General features: G+C 40.1%; 1 protein-coding gene across 1 annotated transcript in view; it reads left to right on the top strand.

Moving 5' to 3' along the window:
- Window positions 1-411: 411 nt before the first annotated feature.
- Window positions 412-18,870, top strand: part of tmtc2b (transmembrane O-mannosyltransferase targeting cadherins 2b) — an 88,652-nt gene continuing 70,193 nt past the window's right edge. The window contains exon 1 of the mRNA XM_086163202.1: window positions 412-811. Within this exon, the coding sequence (XP_086019328.1) occupies window positions 729-811 (83 nt within the window). The 5' untranslated portion in view covers window positions 412-728. The remainder of the gene's footprint in view (window positions 812-18,870) is intronic.

The raw sequence follows: 18,870 nt of genomic DNA, 5'->3' as shown, positions 1-18,870 counted from the left end.
AAATGAGATGAAATGTTTGGTATGAACAACTCAGTACAGATATTTGGCTTCGAAAAGTATATTTTACATCACCTTGTTACAATGTTCTACGATATTACGACCTGCTTTGTCGAATAAGCAAGTGTGAAAGCCTTCAATTTGATACAATTCTTTTTTGAATAATATAATTTATTTATTTCACCGCTTTGTCTTTGATTTTATTCCAGTGTTGCGCATGGACGACGACGACGAACAAGTATTATTTTGAAAGTGCAAGCGGAAATGCGAGTCTCTTCATCTCAGTTAGCTTGATGGCGTTTGGAATCACAACGTTTATTCAGGAGCGGCGGCCGAGCATCAGAGCGCCGATCCTATGCTTAGAGAAGGCGTGTGATAATGTTGTCACGCATTCAGTGAACGCGGTAGCTGGCGTTTTTTTTTCTTCCTTTTTCCTCTCCCCTCCCGTCCAACTTCCAGCGGGATAAATAGGGCTCTCCACCTCAAACCCATCATGGGTTAGAGAGGAAGCGACCGATGGATTATCATCAGCGCGCACTTCGGTGGAGATGGGGGAACTTGTTTTCGCGGAGACATCCTGACAAAGACGGCGACTGAGAGGGAAAAGAGACCCGGGATTCGCTCCGCGTCTCTCCTTCGCTCCCAACCCCCTCCTTTAATTTCTATTTTTGTTCATTTTTTTTTAATTTATTTTTTTTCTAAATTTCCCCGCGTGCCTGCTTGACTGAGAAATGTTTGCAGAATTGCTGTGCAGCGCCGTGGCTCTGGTCCTGTACGTCAACACGCTGAGTGCCGATTTCTGCTACGATGACAGGTACTTGAATGGATGGAGTGACACGCAAAATCTATGCGTGGGCGCCCCCGCACTCACAGACACAAACAAACATACATTCTCGGGCTGATGGAAGTGATTGCACAACATGTAAATATTTTCGAGTGCATTTTATACTAATAATAATGATAGTTATTATAATTATAATATATGTAAATATGTATTTCTTCTTCTTCTTCTTCTTCTTCTTTTTATTATTATTATTATCATTATTATTATTATTATGACTACCTCTGATTGCACACTGTCATGCTGTTGCTGCGGGATTCCTGTAGTACAGTCTTGAACAGTCCCATTCATTTTCCCTGGAATGAACAGTTTTGCCTCTTTCAGAGAGGAGGTTGCTCCAAGTCTTCAGAAATAATTGATCTCAGGAGGAGAAACATGTCTCTGCGAAAATCTCGCAGCCTGGTGTCACTCCTGAGAGGAAATAATTTAATTATTTATTGACTTTAAGAAATGGGCTCCCGGCCGCGCCCCTATCGTCCCTGACTGGAAACCACCAATTTTGAGAGCAGTGTTTGTCCACGCGAAGCGGCAAACTGCATTACTCAGAGCTGGGCTTTTGGTATTTGATGGCTGAATGATTGTCAGTGCCTCGGGCTTCTTTATTCATCATCCATGCTGAGATGTAGGTCAGAGGCATCACTGCTTCCACGCCATCATTTGCATTTTATAGCTATATGCTGATGACCTTATAGATATTTGGATCACATATGCTGCCTCTAAGCCAAATAGCAGTATCGTATTCATCGTGCACGTGTGCATTTATGAATAACTGCGAGACTGTTGAAACACACCATGGATGATATTTAATAAACCAAGGACACATTAGCATCCTCCACATCAACCGGCATGTTTCTGATATAAGTCTACTACCGCTGTTTGTAGAACACTTCCTGCACTAAACATTTCTCAAGGCCCTCTGGCAGAAAGTCTTCCACTTTGTTTCCTCTCGCTACAACCGCTACATGTTTGCAGTGGGTGCACAGCAGGTTATTCAGGTAATTGTGCCAAAGGAAGATGGTTTCCTCGTCGGTAAACCTGACGATTTAGTCAGGGGGCTTATACTGTAGGCTTACGCGGCTTGAGATCCACTAGCCTGCAACTTTTAATTCAAGACAGGATCCCCTTCTCTCAAGACGGGTGAACATATTGGTATTTATTAGCCAAGACGAGTTTCTGTCCAAGTTGGTACTGACCCATGGCGCATTAAGCACGCATTTGAAAAGCCAGCCAACGCTTTTAATGATTTTTCAGATGAGTCGTGCCTCTGACGTGTTTTTCGTTACATAGCTATCTGTCATCCAGTGTTATCTGCAGTTTACAGCCTGTGTTTGGTTCAGGACTGCAATTAGCAGCCGTCTCCTGTCCCCTTTAGGCTCCACTGGAGTAGTAAGCGAGATAGAGCGTGGTGCAGGAGCGGCAGAGATACGGAGGTAAAACAATCGACTGACAGACTGATCCCACTTGCTGATGTTGTGCTTGTGGGGAGAAAAAAAAAAAAAGGATAAAAAAGCTGCTGTGACTCAGTAGTGCTAAAGAAGCTGTTTGTGGAAAACACTGGATGCGAGAATGATGAAATGCCCAACTGCCGGGTTTCAGAGTGAAGGCAAGAAGGAATTATGAGTCCGGCGGTAATGAATAGATCCTTCAGCCTATGGTTTTTAGTCAATTTATGAAACATTCCTGACATTAGAGGGGTCCGTTAATGCGAAGTGGAAACCTCTCCCTTAAAATTACAACATATATTTGGCATTAGATGCAGTTTCATTTAAAGCAAATTGGGGGTGTGTGATTTATTTATCACAGTGATACACAGGCTATACTTTGAACTGATTGGCTGAATGCATATATTAGTTTTGCTGGTATTTAAGAGGATGCAGAGTTACATAGGCTTCAAAATGCAAACAAGTTTCTGTTTGTCATATTATTCACATTCCCTCCGAGTAATTGGAAACGGTTTGAGAAAGCTAAGGATTTTTTGGACCCAGTTTTATTGTGTGTACTTTTTTGCGCTCACTGGTTACTCATTAATAAGATAAGGACGAATGTGCTCTATAAATAAGCAGTATTAATGGTTGTGAAAGATCATTTTCACACAGGGTAAGCTATTACCCTCTTGACTAATTCTTTTGCAAGAATACGTGTACCCTTGCCTTTTTTTCTCCATGAATATGATACCAATACTTTTTGGCACTAGTTTGTCAGTGTAATGCTGAAAATGTAACACCTCAGTTTTCATTAAATGTGGCAGCAGGGTGGAGCTCAGAGCATTGCACAATTTAATTTGTTTTGATTACTTGTACCTTGTCATGAGAGAGGCCTTGATTTATTATAAATTGAAAACTCTGACCAAATTTTAGTGTATTTTTAATACCTGTGAGAAATATTCCCAAACACACTTTTAAGGTTCAGTGGTAGATTTTTAATCTCTTTTTCCACTGTATGAGTGTGCCGCTTTGATAGTGCCATGATTAAGAAAGTATGGCATGAATCATCTTGGAAAACGCTATATTAAATGATAACTGCTTATTAAGATTTAAGAGGGGTGATGCCTCATCTGTTTTCCTGAAATTCTGATAACCGATCTGATATTTCGTGGTTTAAAGCAAAACATTCTCATATTTCCAATTAATATCTTGAGCTTATGTGATTTTTTTTGGAAAAAATAGGCACTTCTTTTTAAAAATGTAAGTTCCAGTTCTCTAACAAGGAGTGTTCCTGGTCTGGGGGTTTCACAGGCAAAAATTTAAGTTTGGGAAATACCCTACATTTGAACTCATGGCTAGATACATTTTTAATACAGTGAGTAGAAAAGTCATATAAATCAATAAAATTTGTTATTTGCTTTTTATTGAATCCCTTAGTTTTTTTTTTAGATTCCAGTATGAAATAGGATGGCAAAAGTTTTAAACAAAAAAAGCATAACTAAAAAACAAAAATCACTTTCACTTGCATTTTTCTTTTTGTTTTTTAATATAGGTTTTATGGCCAATTTAGTCTCAGAGACATTTAAACTCAGATATCTCCCACTGACCAGGTTGTTTCTATGGCAGTAGTCTTAGCCAGTCTCATGGTGGGTTAAAGGGTCACCTTGACTTGACTTTATTTCACGTTTGGTATTGTGTTTATCTAACAGTATAAGGCAAAGTGTAGTCTTAAAGGGAATTATCGAGAAGCTAACACTGGCAGTTTATGTCTTATAAGAATAATCACAGCCAGTGTTCTCCATATAGCACAAATTGCATTTAGCTAAACAAATGGCAATTGATGGGGGCAAAAACAAACAACAAAATAATCAGTTCAAAAGTTTGGATGTAACTTTTCCATTAGTAATCAGCTCGAGCTGAAAAAGTGGTAATTGTGTTAACTGTGTGATTCTAATATGAAGCGCCAAACCAAATTCATTCTCTAAATGAAAAGTCTCTTTTTAACTCATACGGTACAATTCTTTTGAGTTCTTCTCTCACTGACACTTTGAGAGGCTTAAGAGCCTAAAAGATTCTCCATGCAACTTGATAGAAGGTAATAGAGATTATGATATAGGGTGGCTGGTGATAAAAAAAAAAAAAAGTTTTTAATTAATTCATTATTAATTCATTAATTGTCCTTCAAAAATCCACTTGTCCTGGTCAAGTGGCTGAGACTTGCCAAAAGTTATAAAATATTTGTCCTGGATAAAATGAAATGTCCCATGCAAGGCAGTTTTTTGATCGCGCAGTCAGTTATATCTTCTCTTGATAAAAATCATATCCTGAAAGAGCAGCCGGTTCCACTGTACCAAATTGCGCTTTGGGGATCTCTCACTCCCCTGGACAACACTCAATTTTTACATGCAGTTTCGACACCCACACTGGAAATTGGGACTCACACATTCCACAGTTCATATCTTTGCTGCTTTGATGAGTCAAGCCCGTGAAATGAATTCGATGAGGAGCCCATATAGTTTTTGCAAATAGCTGTACAATATTACTTTCGGCCTGCATGTACTGTGCATTAGTAACCGCCAGTACAAGAGTGGAACCAGTTGAAGGCAGTGCAAGTTAAATTCTGCAAGTCAAGCAATGTACTTGAAATTTGTGCCACAGGTTCATCACGGTAAATCATATCATCTGTTGAACTACAAACATGCTTTACTTTGCCAAGTTCAAGGTATATTTTTCACTTTATGGAGAATCCCTCCCTGTCTGGCCCTGACAGCGGCGATGGACGGCACTCTCACCACATTCTCCCTCATGATTTTATAAGGTTTGACTGCACGAAGGATATGTGAAGGTTGCGGATTGATCTGGATAATCGTTCAGCCTCTTTGTGCACCTGCTAGTGATTTATGTCATTTTCACATTTAGAAAGGTAAATAACTAAACCCGAAGAGCTTTGTGAAGGAACAACAGTGTGGCAGCATTTAGATGCTGTGAGATGGGCGACTGATGATAGCAATATGCCACATAGTGTACCAGGCAGTGACTTACACTGTTGAGCAAAGGAAACATAGTTTATTCTCAATCTATTCATAAAATGGTTTTGTCGCTTTTTTGTTTTTTTCAAGGTTAATTTAAATTTTTCTCCATCATATTTAATATAGTATTATCTATTATGTTAAGATCGAAAAAAATGACGAGATCTTTTGAATTCTAATCATGGTCAGTAATTACATTTAAGAATAATGCGAATAAATCAATGACACTTGAAATATACAGTAAATATGTCACTAATTTATATAAACACCCATGAAATTCCGTTTTAGTCTCTTTTCTAAAATATGCACTTTTAGACTATTACATGTTGAAAGTGGTCTATGGGTGATCCTATACGTGTCAGACCAACCAGTCAATTATAACTTTCTACACTGCTCCAAATTTAATGTATAAAATGTCATTGTTTTGTAGCCCCACCTACACAAGCAGTAAAAATCATTAAATACTACTGACTGTACTTAAGCAAGTGGTATTTTTCTGCAGTAATATTATAGTCAGTGTTTTGCTCCATAGTTCTCTGGGTTATAGGCCCAACACGCTTCAGCTGCACCCCTCTGCTGTATGCCAGGGTCACATGGACTCCCACTGCAATCATTAGATTTTCATCAGTCCAGTCAATAGCTGATGGTACCACTGTGAACACATGTTTGTAACAGTATGCTTTTAGTCCCCCCAAATAGGTCTGGCGGTCAAAGATGGATTGTGAAGAAAAAGAGCCTTTTGCGCATTGGCTGGCAAGGGTCCATCATTATTTACCAGCCATCCAAATGCCCCTTCATACTGCTGATTTTAGATTTCTATTCAAACATAAGAGACATTTTTTTCTTTAATAACTACAAGTGTGTGTGTGTGTGTGTGTGTGTGTGTGTGTGTGTGTGTGTGTGTGTGTGTGTGTGTGTGTGTGTGGTTTAGGGTTGAGATTTGTACTACATGTATTTGTGTTTATGTACACGCAAAGTATTTTGGCATGACATTTGGCAACGTAAATGAATAGTCTTTTTTTATTTTGATGCAGACTTCAACCGTCAGATCGACAACAGATATGCATGCAAAACCAACTGCTAAAATGTTCCTACCGCAATGTTTTGATTTGATTATAGGATCTATTCAAAGCTTCTTAATGCATTTTGTCATATTTCAAATTGGCATGTCCCATCATTGTGAATCTCTACAATACAAGTGCTTCCTATAGTAAATGAAATGAAACACTGCATTTAGTTTTATATGAAATTATCATAATTTTGATTATTCATTCTCTTTCAGTTGATTTCTAACTCCTGCTCACTGTACAGTGAGTTAACACTAAGAAAACAGACAAAAAAAACAGTGCGCTGTCCATTATTGCATTCAGTATATAGGGACATGAATGTAGACGAGAAGGTTCATAGATGTCATTTCTCCCATCCCATATCTCAACGTGTATGTGTGTTTATGTGTGTAAAGGCACGGGCGGGCGTGTTTTTGTGTGTGTGTGTTTGTGTGTATATATATATAATATTTGTGTACATGTAATTGCTGTCCTGCCTGTTCTCTCCATGTTAACCCCCTTCCTCACTTCCCAATTTCACCACCATTACCTATTGCCATCATCCATAAGCTGCTTCCAGATGGTCCATTGAGGTTGGCTGTGACGTGCCTCCATCCCCCTCCATCCCGCTTTCTATTTAAAGTCAAATTAAACAAAATTTGTAGATCCCAGGACATAGAACACATCAACAAAGTGCAGCATTTGAGGATAATGTTGTGGCCAAAGGATCGATGGTCATATTTTGTTGAGACAATGAAACCTAAAGATGAAATGGAAGTGTGGGGTAATATATCTGCTGTCAGGAAAAGGAAGCTTTGATTGTCCCCCGTTTCCTCTCACTAACCGCTAGGGAGTATGAGCCATTGCAGGACAGGATGGAGATTCATGTGGCTGGGCGTCCATCACCGTACTTTTGACTCCATACTTTGTTCTTGGATTTTCTTGCATGATGGCAAGTGTGTTGGAGCCAGATTTACAGATTAATGCTGACAGCCAGTTTAAGGCTGCACAAAGCCCACCCCACAACACCCCAGCAGCATAGAGATACAGCACTCCTGACAGCAGTCATTGCAAAGTAGCCTCCAGAAGAAATAGCTAATATGATGCCATCTTTTTGTTGCAGGCAAATATACACTGCCACTATCGACTAGCATTATTCAAGCTACACCCGCCTGGAAAGATCAGCTCAATGTCTGACCACAGTTAGATTGGATCTCCATTTTCCTAAGCTCTCGTTTTTCCACCAGAGCAGTGGCAGCTGTAGAAATTGTTACTCTCACCCTTGCCACAATTGCAAGATAAGCCTGCATGGCAGAAAAGCACTTGTTGCTAAAAATACCATTAATGAGGGGTTTTTAATATCTTTGTCAGTGGCTTCCCTCAGCCACAAGGCCCAACAGGGTTCTGTTCCCTGTGGTTAGACAGAAAGGAAAAATCTAAAAATATCTACTTGTATGGATGGTAAACAATTTAGACTTCACTATAGAAATTGTGTTATTGATGCATTTCCTAATGTTAACAAAGCGTGTCAGTGCTACACTGGAGCAGAACATGTTTGACACATAATCTTTTACATCATAATTATCACATGATTACACCTTTCCATTTCATTGAAGGTTAACAGTTTTGTCAGTCTGTCAATGGTCAAATTAGCCACACTGATCCCGGTTTGGCCTAGAATGGAAGGGCAGCCATCACTGTGTGAGTACTCATGGCTCCTCTGTCAACCCTATTTTTTTGTAAAAAAAAAAAAAAAAGTACCTGAGCTATCAAGTTCTGTTCTCGCTTATAATCCATCGCATGCCTTTATGTAAAGAAACCATACGACTTATTAGATGGATTGAAAATACTTGTTGTTCTCCCATGTAACAAGAAACTCTGAAATACCAAAAAACTAAAGAAATTATATTTAGACTGATATTTAGATGAGGAAAAGACAAAAAAACAACAGAACACATGTTTAAAACTTAAACAATGTCATTAGTCTTCATGAGTTTTGCAACAAGAGCTTTCTTTCATTTCTTACAATGTTTGAACGTCAGCATTTGTAGTAAAAATACAGCGCATGATTGCACAAGCTCAGCATTTTGTGACAACAATTTCTAAAAACACTCATTGTAATTGTGTGTAGTGTGTGTATGAGGCAGGCTGACAGGCATGGGAGAGAGAAAGAGAGAGAGAGAGAGAAAACAGAAGCTGATTGTGCTGTTAAGCTTTTCACATGTTCCTTAAAAACGCTGAATGACATTTCCGCTTGATGAGCAGCTCTGATGATGCTGCAAAACATGGATACATCCAGGTCCAGATGGTGTCTAGACTCTTGAGAAATATGATACATACACAAGTCTTAAATACTTTTGATAACTTGATGTGTGGTACCGAGGCTACCCTGGACTTCCCTTTGATTGCAGGGGCAACCTGTGAAGAAACCTAATATCCATGGAACGCTGCAGTGGGGTAGAACCATTCCGATGATTGTCGTTTGTGATAACCACCTTTGCGAGGCCTCATTGCGGGACTGCAAGTTGTGCATGAGCAGCCTCCTCTTGAAAAAACCTGTGCAACAAACCAACCAGGCCAAAGCAAGCTGCTTGAAAGCTGTGTAAACCAGGCCCTTATGCCTTTTAATCACCTGTTGACTGGTATGCATCGGGATAAGAAATGGGCCATATGTAGGGTTAGCTCCCCGGTGATAAATGGAAGCATTAACCTTAGTCCTCTTTGGGTATTCTCAGTCCACTTGCCTGAATGTTTAATTAAAAGCCAGCAGATTAGCTCCCCCTAATACATCATGTGGCTATAGCCAAAAACAAGTACAATATTTTTGGCCCCCTGACACACAGACAATACTCTGTGAAACCCATAAGTGCTGCCAAGAGTAAAGTGTGTGAGAATGATGGATCAGATGTCTGTTTGACCAACAGAATGAGATTAGAGGGATTTATAATGAAATAAGAGGATACATCTGGCATGTCACAACTGCTTTCTTGAAAGTACATTTGGAGTGTCGCAAGGAAGACAGGGTGAAGGGTATGCCATGATCATAAGACACATGCCTCAAATTATTTATGTGACAAGTTAGCAGGTCTAGACAAGGGTTTGGATTTAAAAAGCTAATGCAGGCTGACGGCTTGTAAGCTGTGGCCAGTCTCGGGCTCTTTGCCCTCTTCATATTAATAGGATTACCAGGACTGCGGATGAGAAGGGGCACGATGTTTAAGTAGAGAACCCTGGGCTATTACAGACAAAACCTCCCCTGTCCCCCTTTCCCAACAAGGGTGCTATAGTTTGTCCTTTTTTCTCAGAAAAAAGAGAAGGTTACAACTCTTCAATGAGTCCCTCCTTTTCTTTGGCCTTCTTCACTGAGAAGGAGTACTGGCTGGTTTGAATAAGGTTATGACACAAGTTGGCTGGTTCAGTGGCAGTGCCTTTGTCCATTGTAAGAGTGAGGGGCTGTGTGGTCCTTCTGTCCTCTCTTGATCCAATGAAGAAAGCCATTTGTACCCAAATCAGGGGTAATTATTCCCCAGTTGCACTGCCATGTTGTTTATGAAGGACAAAGAAATAGGACATTAGTGTTTGGATAGAGCAACAAAAAAAACACTGCTAACCAAATCTGTCAGAACCAATCACATGAACTCATTGGACCTGCTCTGGTTAGCCTTTTTTTTTTTAGTGAAGAAAGAGCCGATGAGGAGAGACGATTCACAGCTAGCGACTTAACAAAAGCTTCATTGTCTGGTACGCATTGTGTGCCGACTCAACTTTTTAGATTTGGGTGGCATAAATTTATAGTGGAAAAGATAATGCATTTGTCAGTGCACCAAGGGAAATGCAGCCTGACAATTTTGAAGTTTGTCCCTGGCTGGAAAGAAGCCATCAACTGAGTGATTGTTTTCAGTTGTCTAGAAATAGAGCAGTATTAATCCTGTTGGTGTTTTCACTCACAGAGGGTGCAGTAGGTTTCCACCCACTGCTTCCACTGGGCCTGTATGTGTGGTATACCATTTAACCCGGCTTCCAAAGCAGATTAAGATTGCTATAGTCAGCATATGTGATTCCAAAAGAAGTGCCATAGCACATTTCAGCATTGGACCAAAAGCCACTGTGCTCAACATTGCATACATGGTACTTCTGTTTGTGATCATTCAGCTTGTCCAAGGTAAATGGGGCAGAAAGTTACACACAGAGACTGTTTAGCATTTTGGCAATTTTTATACATGATAACCCCCCGATCTTATGTCACATCGCTTCTTCAACTTAACTTATACATGAATGATACAAGGCATGACAGAAATCTGAGATGCATTTAACTTTTTGCATTTATCACGTGTCATGTGATTCAAGTTCACTATTATTGTAAATTCTTTTTCATTGACTGTTTGTTATGAATCTTGGAAATTGTGCAACAAACAAGGTAACATTTTGCAAATAGACAACATGAGTAGTTGCTAATGTAAGTAAAGTAGATGAACGCTTTCTGGCTACAATAACATTTTGTGAGCCGTGTGGGTTATTTTGTGCGTTGAGTCGGCCTTAGAACAGGTCTTTGATGACTTGAACTGGCTGATGGAGCAATTGAAGATGGAATTTTTGTGGACCTGAGCAGTCCCAGATGTAGGCCTCCTCCCACTCGTTTCTGACTCTCCACCTCTGACCAAACCATGGCATTAGAGGAAGCACATCTTCTCACAAGCTGCCTCTAATTGATACTGTTAAACCCTGAGAACCATGCGTGTGGTTTTAATGCCCCTCAAAATGTGTGCAAAAGAACAACTTGCCGTATGCCACCCTATGGGACACCGCAGGTTATTTACAACCAGACGAGCAGTCTGGCTTTCGTCATCTCAGCATAATTTAGGCTTCAAAAAAAAAAGAGCGGATGTGGCCCGTGTAGCGCTTTTAATGAAATTGTTTCACAAAAGAAAGACAGAAGTTTGATCCATGACAGAGGTGTTGCCCTGCCTTCCGGGGTCTTTAATAAAATGATTGTGTGGGAGGAAAAAGACCACATGTGATGTATTTTAAGTGATCACTGACTGGTTTGAAATGATGGTCTGAAAAGATTAATGGTGGCATCACCTGTATAATCCCCCCCTTTTTTATTTTTTTTATAAAATAGAAAAATTCAAAAATAAAAACACTTAAAATGTTTTACTTTTTACGAAAAAAAAAAATAAAAAAATAAAAATTAGACAATCCTTTTGCTCTTGGATCACGGTAGATCCACAGATACTACATCAGCAATATATTAAGTGCAGTTTAGATGATATTGGTACTTTATTCTTTTATATATTTTTATAATTGTAAGTAAGGTTTTAGCCTTACACATATTGAGTGGCTTACATGTTTTTTCATTATTGAATTATATTAGATCTGATGTAAATGTATGACTTCCAGAGTAGTGCATCAGGTCATAGGGAGGAAGAAGAGTGTGACATCTTTCCAGCTGGAGAACAGCTTGTGTTTTTTAATATTTCACAGGCGAGAGCCAGCTTTTTCATTCTTTCTCGCTCCGTCTCCCTTTCTCTGTCATCATGAATAAAGTTACGTGGGTGACAGATTGACAGGATCCTGATGGTTTACAGGCTTGATTTCAGTGGTTTATTTTGGCTGAGCATTGACCCTCAGTATCTGCAGCCACTGTGTTTCTCCTCATCTCTGACCTATGTATGTGTGATTTTTCCTCCTTTCCAGCTATTCTGTAAAGTGAGACTTTCCTCTCAGGCAGGGAGACGAGTACACACAGTTGGCTGTAGCTCATTTTTTGATTGAAGAAGGAAGTTTGGTTTTGGAGAGAGAGTATGTGCAACTGTTTTACTTAAACCAGCCCCTGAGGTTTGAAGATGAGGAGAGAAGCACAGTCAGCCCCTCTGACAGAATAATGGCAATTCTTAAATAGCCTTTCAAGGATAAATTTCTCAAAGACTGAGGGCAAGCAAAGGAATATGACTGCAAAAAGAAAAGAGAAGCTGATGAAAGAAAAGAATTATGGAATTAGATGGAAGTCTCGTTCACAACCGATTAAGTGTGGCTACAAATGCCCCGAGGCCTTTTCTTTCAGTTTGCGATGGGCATGGTTTGTCCTGATTGTGAACCCTAGCTGCTAAGGGTCTTACAGCATTTACCTGATTAGATGTTAAGAGGGCCTCAAACCGCACTGGATCCCCCAAATGGCTCCTCTGAACATGTCCAGCTTGCACAGTAGACACATTTCTTGCCACCACATGGAAGAAACATCAGCAGTTGTTTTAATTAGGAAGCAGTTATAAGAAATCCATCCCCCCAGCTGCTGTCCTTGGTTCCCTTGTGTAAGTAAATGCTGGGGTACCAGATGAAAACCCCAACCTTTTGACACGCAAGGTAACCTTAATAGGATACCTCTTTCTGTCTGTGCTGTCAAAAGACTGCTGAGACCTCAGAAGTTTTTCAAACTTCATGGTCAGAATTAATGCTTTTTTTTTTTGTTAGAAACCAGAGCTATTTTTAGCCAGAGCCAAATTCTTGTCAGTGTAAAATTATGGCGAGAATGACACTCATATGAGTAGTGTTCCTTTGACCAGTGGGGTTAACTGACAGGGAGGAAGTTAAAAATGCCCCGGTGGTGGATTCCTATCCATTGTACAAAGATACATCATCAGCATTAAATATCAGATTAAATGACTTCTGCAGTTCTCGCTGCTGATCATTTAGTGATGATCTGAGCCATTTGGCTAATGCATTGCACCCATCACTCCACTTGATTGATGGCGTGGATGTGTTTCCTGCTTGACAGCTGAAGCAATGCAGGCAAGCCTCAGGTTCCTTGCATGTGTGACTTCCATCAGACTCGGCTGTGCAATGGGGAGAGAAAAGTTGCCATTAGGTGTTTTGATTACATCATCTCCTGAACTGCACATTTGCAGCTTCAATTGAAATTAGGAGTCTACAATTATTAGCCGGACCTCCTTGAGCTGTTTTTGAACGATTTAGTAATTTGATTCTATTTTTATTTTAAATCAAGAAATAATGATCAGCCTATGAATCATGGTTGGTGGGACTCCTACAGGCACCTTGGGTACGGATGGGAATAGTCATGGGCCGCGAGTAAAGGGCTAGAATGTTTGGTTTGTCCTCGCTGAGCGAGGTCATTGGTCTCCAGCGACTCCTTGGAGTGGGGTGGAAGGAATCTTTGAAAAGTGTTTGCATCAATATGCCCTTTGATGCCAAAGCTCAGGGGCCCCTTGAGCTCCCTGGATAATATCCTGTAAAGGACATCATGTGGGGACCCCACAGTTCTGCTGCAGAACTTCAGTGCTCACCTAGGTAATGATAGTCAAACCAGTTGATTGATCGAGGGAAATGATATGCCTGAAGTAACCTGGAGGGGTATTTCATATCATGCTCTGGTTCGTGGCAGGAAATGGTCATTAAAAAACAAATCACCACAAAATTTCTCATCTGTGATGGCAGAGGACCTTTGTTAGTGTATGTGGCGTAAGAACACTCCGTTGCAAAGATTAATGATTAATTCAGCTAGGTTTATCATCAGATCAATGGTTGTTTGTCTTGTAAACTGGATAAAGACACGAATGCGCTCTCATTTTTTCATCAGTGGTGGTAAATTAACTTGTGATAAAAAGATATGCCAGGTGGCCAGCGTAAGTTCATCTGGCTTCAGGGGATTAATTGGGAACATCTGGTGTAGAACACTGTCTACATTTCTTTCTGCACCCTAAAAGAGGTCGACATAAAATCAAAGTAGACAATGTTCAGGACTTGCTTTTGAAAGTGTGTCAAAGTTGTAATCAGAAGGTCATCTGTGCCTGTTGCACCAACCACAAAACCCAATAGAAACTCGTGGTGAAGGTTTGCCAAGGGAGCTTCTTAAACTGCACAGAGAACCTGAGAGCATGGAGGGCAGCAACCTTTTTCTGATCTCTTAAAATAAAGGAAAAGGGAAAAAAAATTGAGGTTAGATTCAGCTAAGCCAAAAAAAGCCCATTCCAAGGTACAGTCAGGAAGAATTATTGATTGGTAGAACTTTGGTTCAAAATGGAAAAAGTTAGTTAGTCCTGAACAGTGGAGTACTTTTGGAGTACGCTCAACCAGTTATAATGGCTGCACTCTACATGTTTCAAATTGATGCTGGGCTTTAGTTTGCCTAGACAACGTTTCCTTGCACATTCAGGTCAGGAGAGTGTCATGTGCAGCAGCCGGGAGAGTTAGGCCATGAAGAAAAGTGTTGCAGTCATCTTGCATGTTTTCCTGTGTTATCCTCACCTATGGTCACTAGATAAGATAGGATAAGATCAACTTTATTGATCCCCCTGGGGGAAATTCCTGTGTCATAGCAGCTTATCAGTCATTATGTAAAAAAAAGGAAATAAATATGAATATAAATAGAAATAGAAAGGCAGAAGACAGGAGATAGCAAGACAAGATACACAAAAAAAATCCACAAATAAATAAACAGCAGATAAATAGACAACAACAACAACAGGGATGACAATGGATAACGTCAAGGAACAGTGAGGGTGAAAAATACACAACTAGAATTAAACAACAATATACATTGAGTGTAAAAAATAAATAGCAATCAATAAAATAAATAAACAAAAATAGTCAGGATGTGTGCAGACTGAGACAAACAAGGATAAGAGAGACAGCAGAGTTAGGACTTGATGTGAATGGGTGAGGCAGTGAATGGGGAAGGGTACTGAGATCCTGGAATTGTGGAAGCAGCACAGATGCAGTTGTGGCAGGTCAGAGTTGTGTGCCGTCCAGACTGCTGTTGTACAGTCTGATGGCCGTGGGCATAAAGGAGCGTCTGAAGCGTTTGGTTTTGTACCGGGGTGGGATGAACCGCTGTCTGAAAGAGCTGCCCATCAGCCACAGCTCATCGTGCAAGGCATGGGAAGGATTGTCCAGGATGGCCCCGTTTGTCCTTCACCCTCTCCACTGCCACCGATGGAAAAAGGTCCAGGTTCAGTCCCACCTCCGAGCGGGCCTTCCTCACGATCTTATTGAGCCTATTGACCTCACCAGTCCTCTCACCGCCCCACCAGCTCACTACCGAAGAGGAGTGCACTGGCTACCATAGACTGGTAGAAGGTCTTGAGGAGCCCGCCACAGATGCCAAACTACCTCAGTCTCCTCAGGAAGAACATCCTGCTCTGACCCTTCTTGTAGAGGGCATCAGTTTGTTGTTGATGTGGACACCAAGGTACTTGTAGGAGTCTACTATCGCCACCTCTTCACCCTGGATGGTGATTGGTACCCGTCTCCTCAGCTTCATCTGGAAGTCCACAACCACCTCTATGGTCTCGGAACCTCCTTGGTCTTGGAGGTAGTGGCTGAGAAAGCGGCTTATTAGTATCCCTGATTCACTGACAGAGATTGCTTTGTTTGCCTCAATGATAGGGTGCACAAGTTATAGATGTTGAGGAAGCTGGAGAAAGGCTTCAGCTCCTTAGAAAGGAGTCAGTTGAGATGGTTTAGGCATCTGCTAAGGGTTCTGGATTCATAAACTAAAAAGGTGTTTCAGTGCACACCCACCTAACATAAGGACCTGTATTTTACCCAGTCCAAACAGAGAACCTCCCTGACCAGGAAAATGAATGGGGGGAAATAGTTCACCTTGTCACAGGAGTGAGTTTATTTTCGTAAAAAAGTTCAATCTGAAAAAGATTTGATAAATGAGTTAATCATCACCTTCCTTTAGTGTCACAGCACCTTAGAATCAAATATAAAATACCTCTCAGTTTTTAGACTATCTAGAGTCAGTGGCACACCTGAAAAGTGTTAAATCTCACACCCAATTCTTTAAGAAGACTTTTCCAAATCAAATGATGGATATCAGTGGTCACAGGGAACAGATGAATTTACAGAACCAAATTAACACACTTGCAAGCTCAACAGGCTTTCAGAAGGCTGTTTTGGAGAGAAGGACATTTGTGGAATCCGTAGGACAAAAAATAAAAAATAAAAACATTCAAGGTGTTCAGGACAACATGCAAGATGACTCACTTGCATTTGACCAGCAATTGGACAGTTCCCAGTTACCTTCGTTGATCTGCATGATAGTTAATTATTTAAGCCATTATATTATCCATCTCAACCATTCAGCCAGCTCAACCATTGTATCATATTTATTTATTTTTTGTTTTTTCCATTTATTTTATTTGTTTGTTTTAACTTTTTCCATGTCATAGAATGACAGTAATTGACAGAGATAGTGTGTGTTTTGCCTGGTCCATCTTGATTTTCAGTGCTCCTAAAAGAGAATGTTACATCCCCTGTGCCAGGCGATCAACATAATGAATGAGCATATCTCCTTAATTAAAACAATATATTGCTTTTTGTGTTGTATTCTCCAGTTTACAATAGCCGGTCCAGCTGAAATAGAATATAGTTTCTCCCAGCAATAATATTGCATTTTTTCAATTAGTGACAGATAGAAGGGGTGATAGACACAATGAAAGTGTGATGAAATTTCAGACACTTAATGCAGACTAAATTATAAATAAAGGCAACTGAATTTTACTATTTGCACATTTGTCTGAGTGGAAAGAGAATGTCTGTGTAAATGTCAGTGGAGTACCAGGGATGAGTGAGCGGTCCCACTTTTAGTCTCTGATGGATACAATCTTTGCTCTCTTAGTTTAGATCTTTTTTTTGAGGTGCTATCCAAGCTAAGATGCAGCCCAAGCTAAGAACTATGTTTGAACAATAAAGTGTTGCAAATTGAGGAGGAAGACCCTTTCTAGGGGGTTGTATTTCATATATTCCATGATAACAGAATTATTTGTCAAGACTAAAAGATACTAAGGTTGTAGAAAATCTTGATTTGGCTTGAAAAAAAAAATGACCATCTAAGTAAACTATGGTACTGACCTCATCTGGAGATGCAGAGGTCAAATTCAGTTCAGTGCACACATTTGTGTTCCCCTTCACACCGTAATACTATCTGACAGTTCCAAGCCGAGGTTACTTGCATATTCATAAACTTTGGAAGAGTTGAACTAGTGATGCCAATATAGACATTTGGCTACAAACATGTTATACAGCTATGGTGAGGAACATAGATGGCTTGAATGATTCCTGTGTATATGCAAGTTAGAATGTATGTCATTGTGAATTGTGTTACAGGTTTGTAAGCTTAGTGCATGTTTGAACAGCGTGCACTGCACGTCTTGGTTGATCCATAAATCTGTTTCCCCCGCCTGGAAAATCTATATTTGTATTTTAACGACGAGACTTCTTTTAAGTATTGATGTGTTCTGCCGACTATTTCTCCCTAATTAAGAGAAGTTTCTATTGGTATATAATTTTAAAGCAGGAGTTTGTGCCTGGAGGCACTGATGCAGATTAATGCAAACAGACTGCAGTCCAGTTGTGAAAAAGCACTATGCTCTGCATCACTACTTAACTGAATAAATCACCCATAACCCAGACCACCACTATATCCACAGATTTCTGGCATATTTACCCATCAATAAACCAAATCCCACAAGTAAATGTTTTAGGTTTGACAGCAAAGACTTGCTGGCATTAGTATTGACTAGGGTCATTGCTGTAGGTCAGCTTCTAATATGTTTATGGCCAATGTTTATTTGAGTTAGGTTTACTGCTGTTTCTTCTCTAGAATAAAACACAACCCAGTTGAATATGTTTTTTTTGTGTTTGATACGATTCCAGCATTTTATGTATTTCATATATTTCACATTTTTATATATTTCAATTGTTTTCTCAAAGCAGTCGTTGTTACATTTAAAATAAATCTTACTGATTCCAGAGGAAAACTGCCCAGATGTATAAATGAGAAAGTGCACGGTTTTCTTCTTTCTTTATGTGGCCCTGCGATTGGCTGGAAATCTGTCCAAGGTGTACCCTGCCTCTTGCCAAATGACAGCTGGGATAGGCTGCATCATCCCCGCTACCCAAAGTGCAGGAAAAAAGGGGTAGATAATGGATGGATGGATGGATGATTGCAGAGGATTGCGACATTCACTACCCCTGTGTACCGTGCTGCTTTTCTCCAGAGCTTCTTGAAAGCTGAAAGAGTTATTTTTGGATGGAATTTGCGCTGTACTTCCTTCATGTTGCAATATGCAGCAAAACTGCAATAAAATGAACATATTCATAGGCAGTTTATTTGTAAATGAAACAAACACTTTAGAATTGTATAAAATTGAATGTTTTTCACAATCAAAAATTTCCTTAGAAGGTCATTAACATTTTGAAAGACTGTGATATCAACATTGGCTGTGCCATTTTGGCCTAATTGTGACGTAGCACCTTTGACCTAAAATCAAGGGCGTCGACGAATACCCTCACAGCAAGCAGCTAGTAATTGATTTGTTAAAGCTTCCCCCACTGGCTTGTTGAAAATAAGATAACAAGTATAGTCCTGGTGAGTAGAGTGGAGGGAGAGATGATGTGAAAAGGGGATCCGTGACCTACAGGAAAATCAATACTACTTAAAGAGGCCTCGGAGGTGGTGCTGCAGCTCTCTGTTGTCATACTGGGCATTGTTGTCAGCCAAGCATTTC

This window comes from Fistularia commersonii, chromosome 17 (genome assembly GCF_037954325.1).
Source record: "Fistularia commersonii isolate RoL2024-O1a breed Wild chromosome 17, RoL_Fcom_v1.0, whole genome shotgun sequence".
In the NCBI taxonomy this organism is placed as follows: Eukaryota; Metazoa; Chordata; class Actinopteri; order Syngnathiformes; family Fistulariidae; genus Fistularia; species Fistularia commersonii.
Note: the sequence above shows the minus strand (reverse complement) of the source record. Positions and strands in the feature narration are given on the sequence as shown.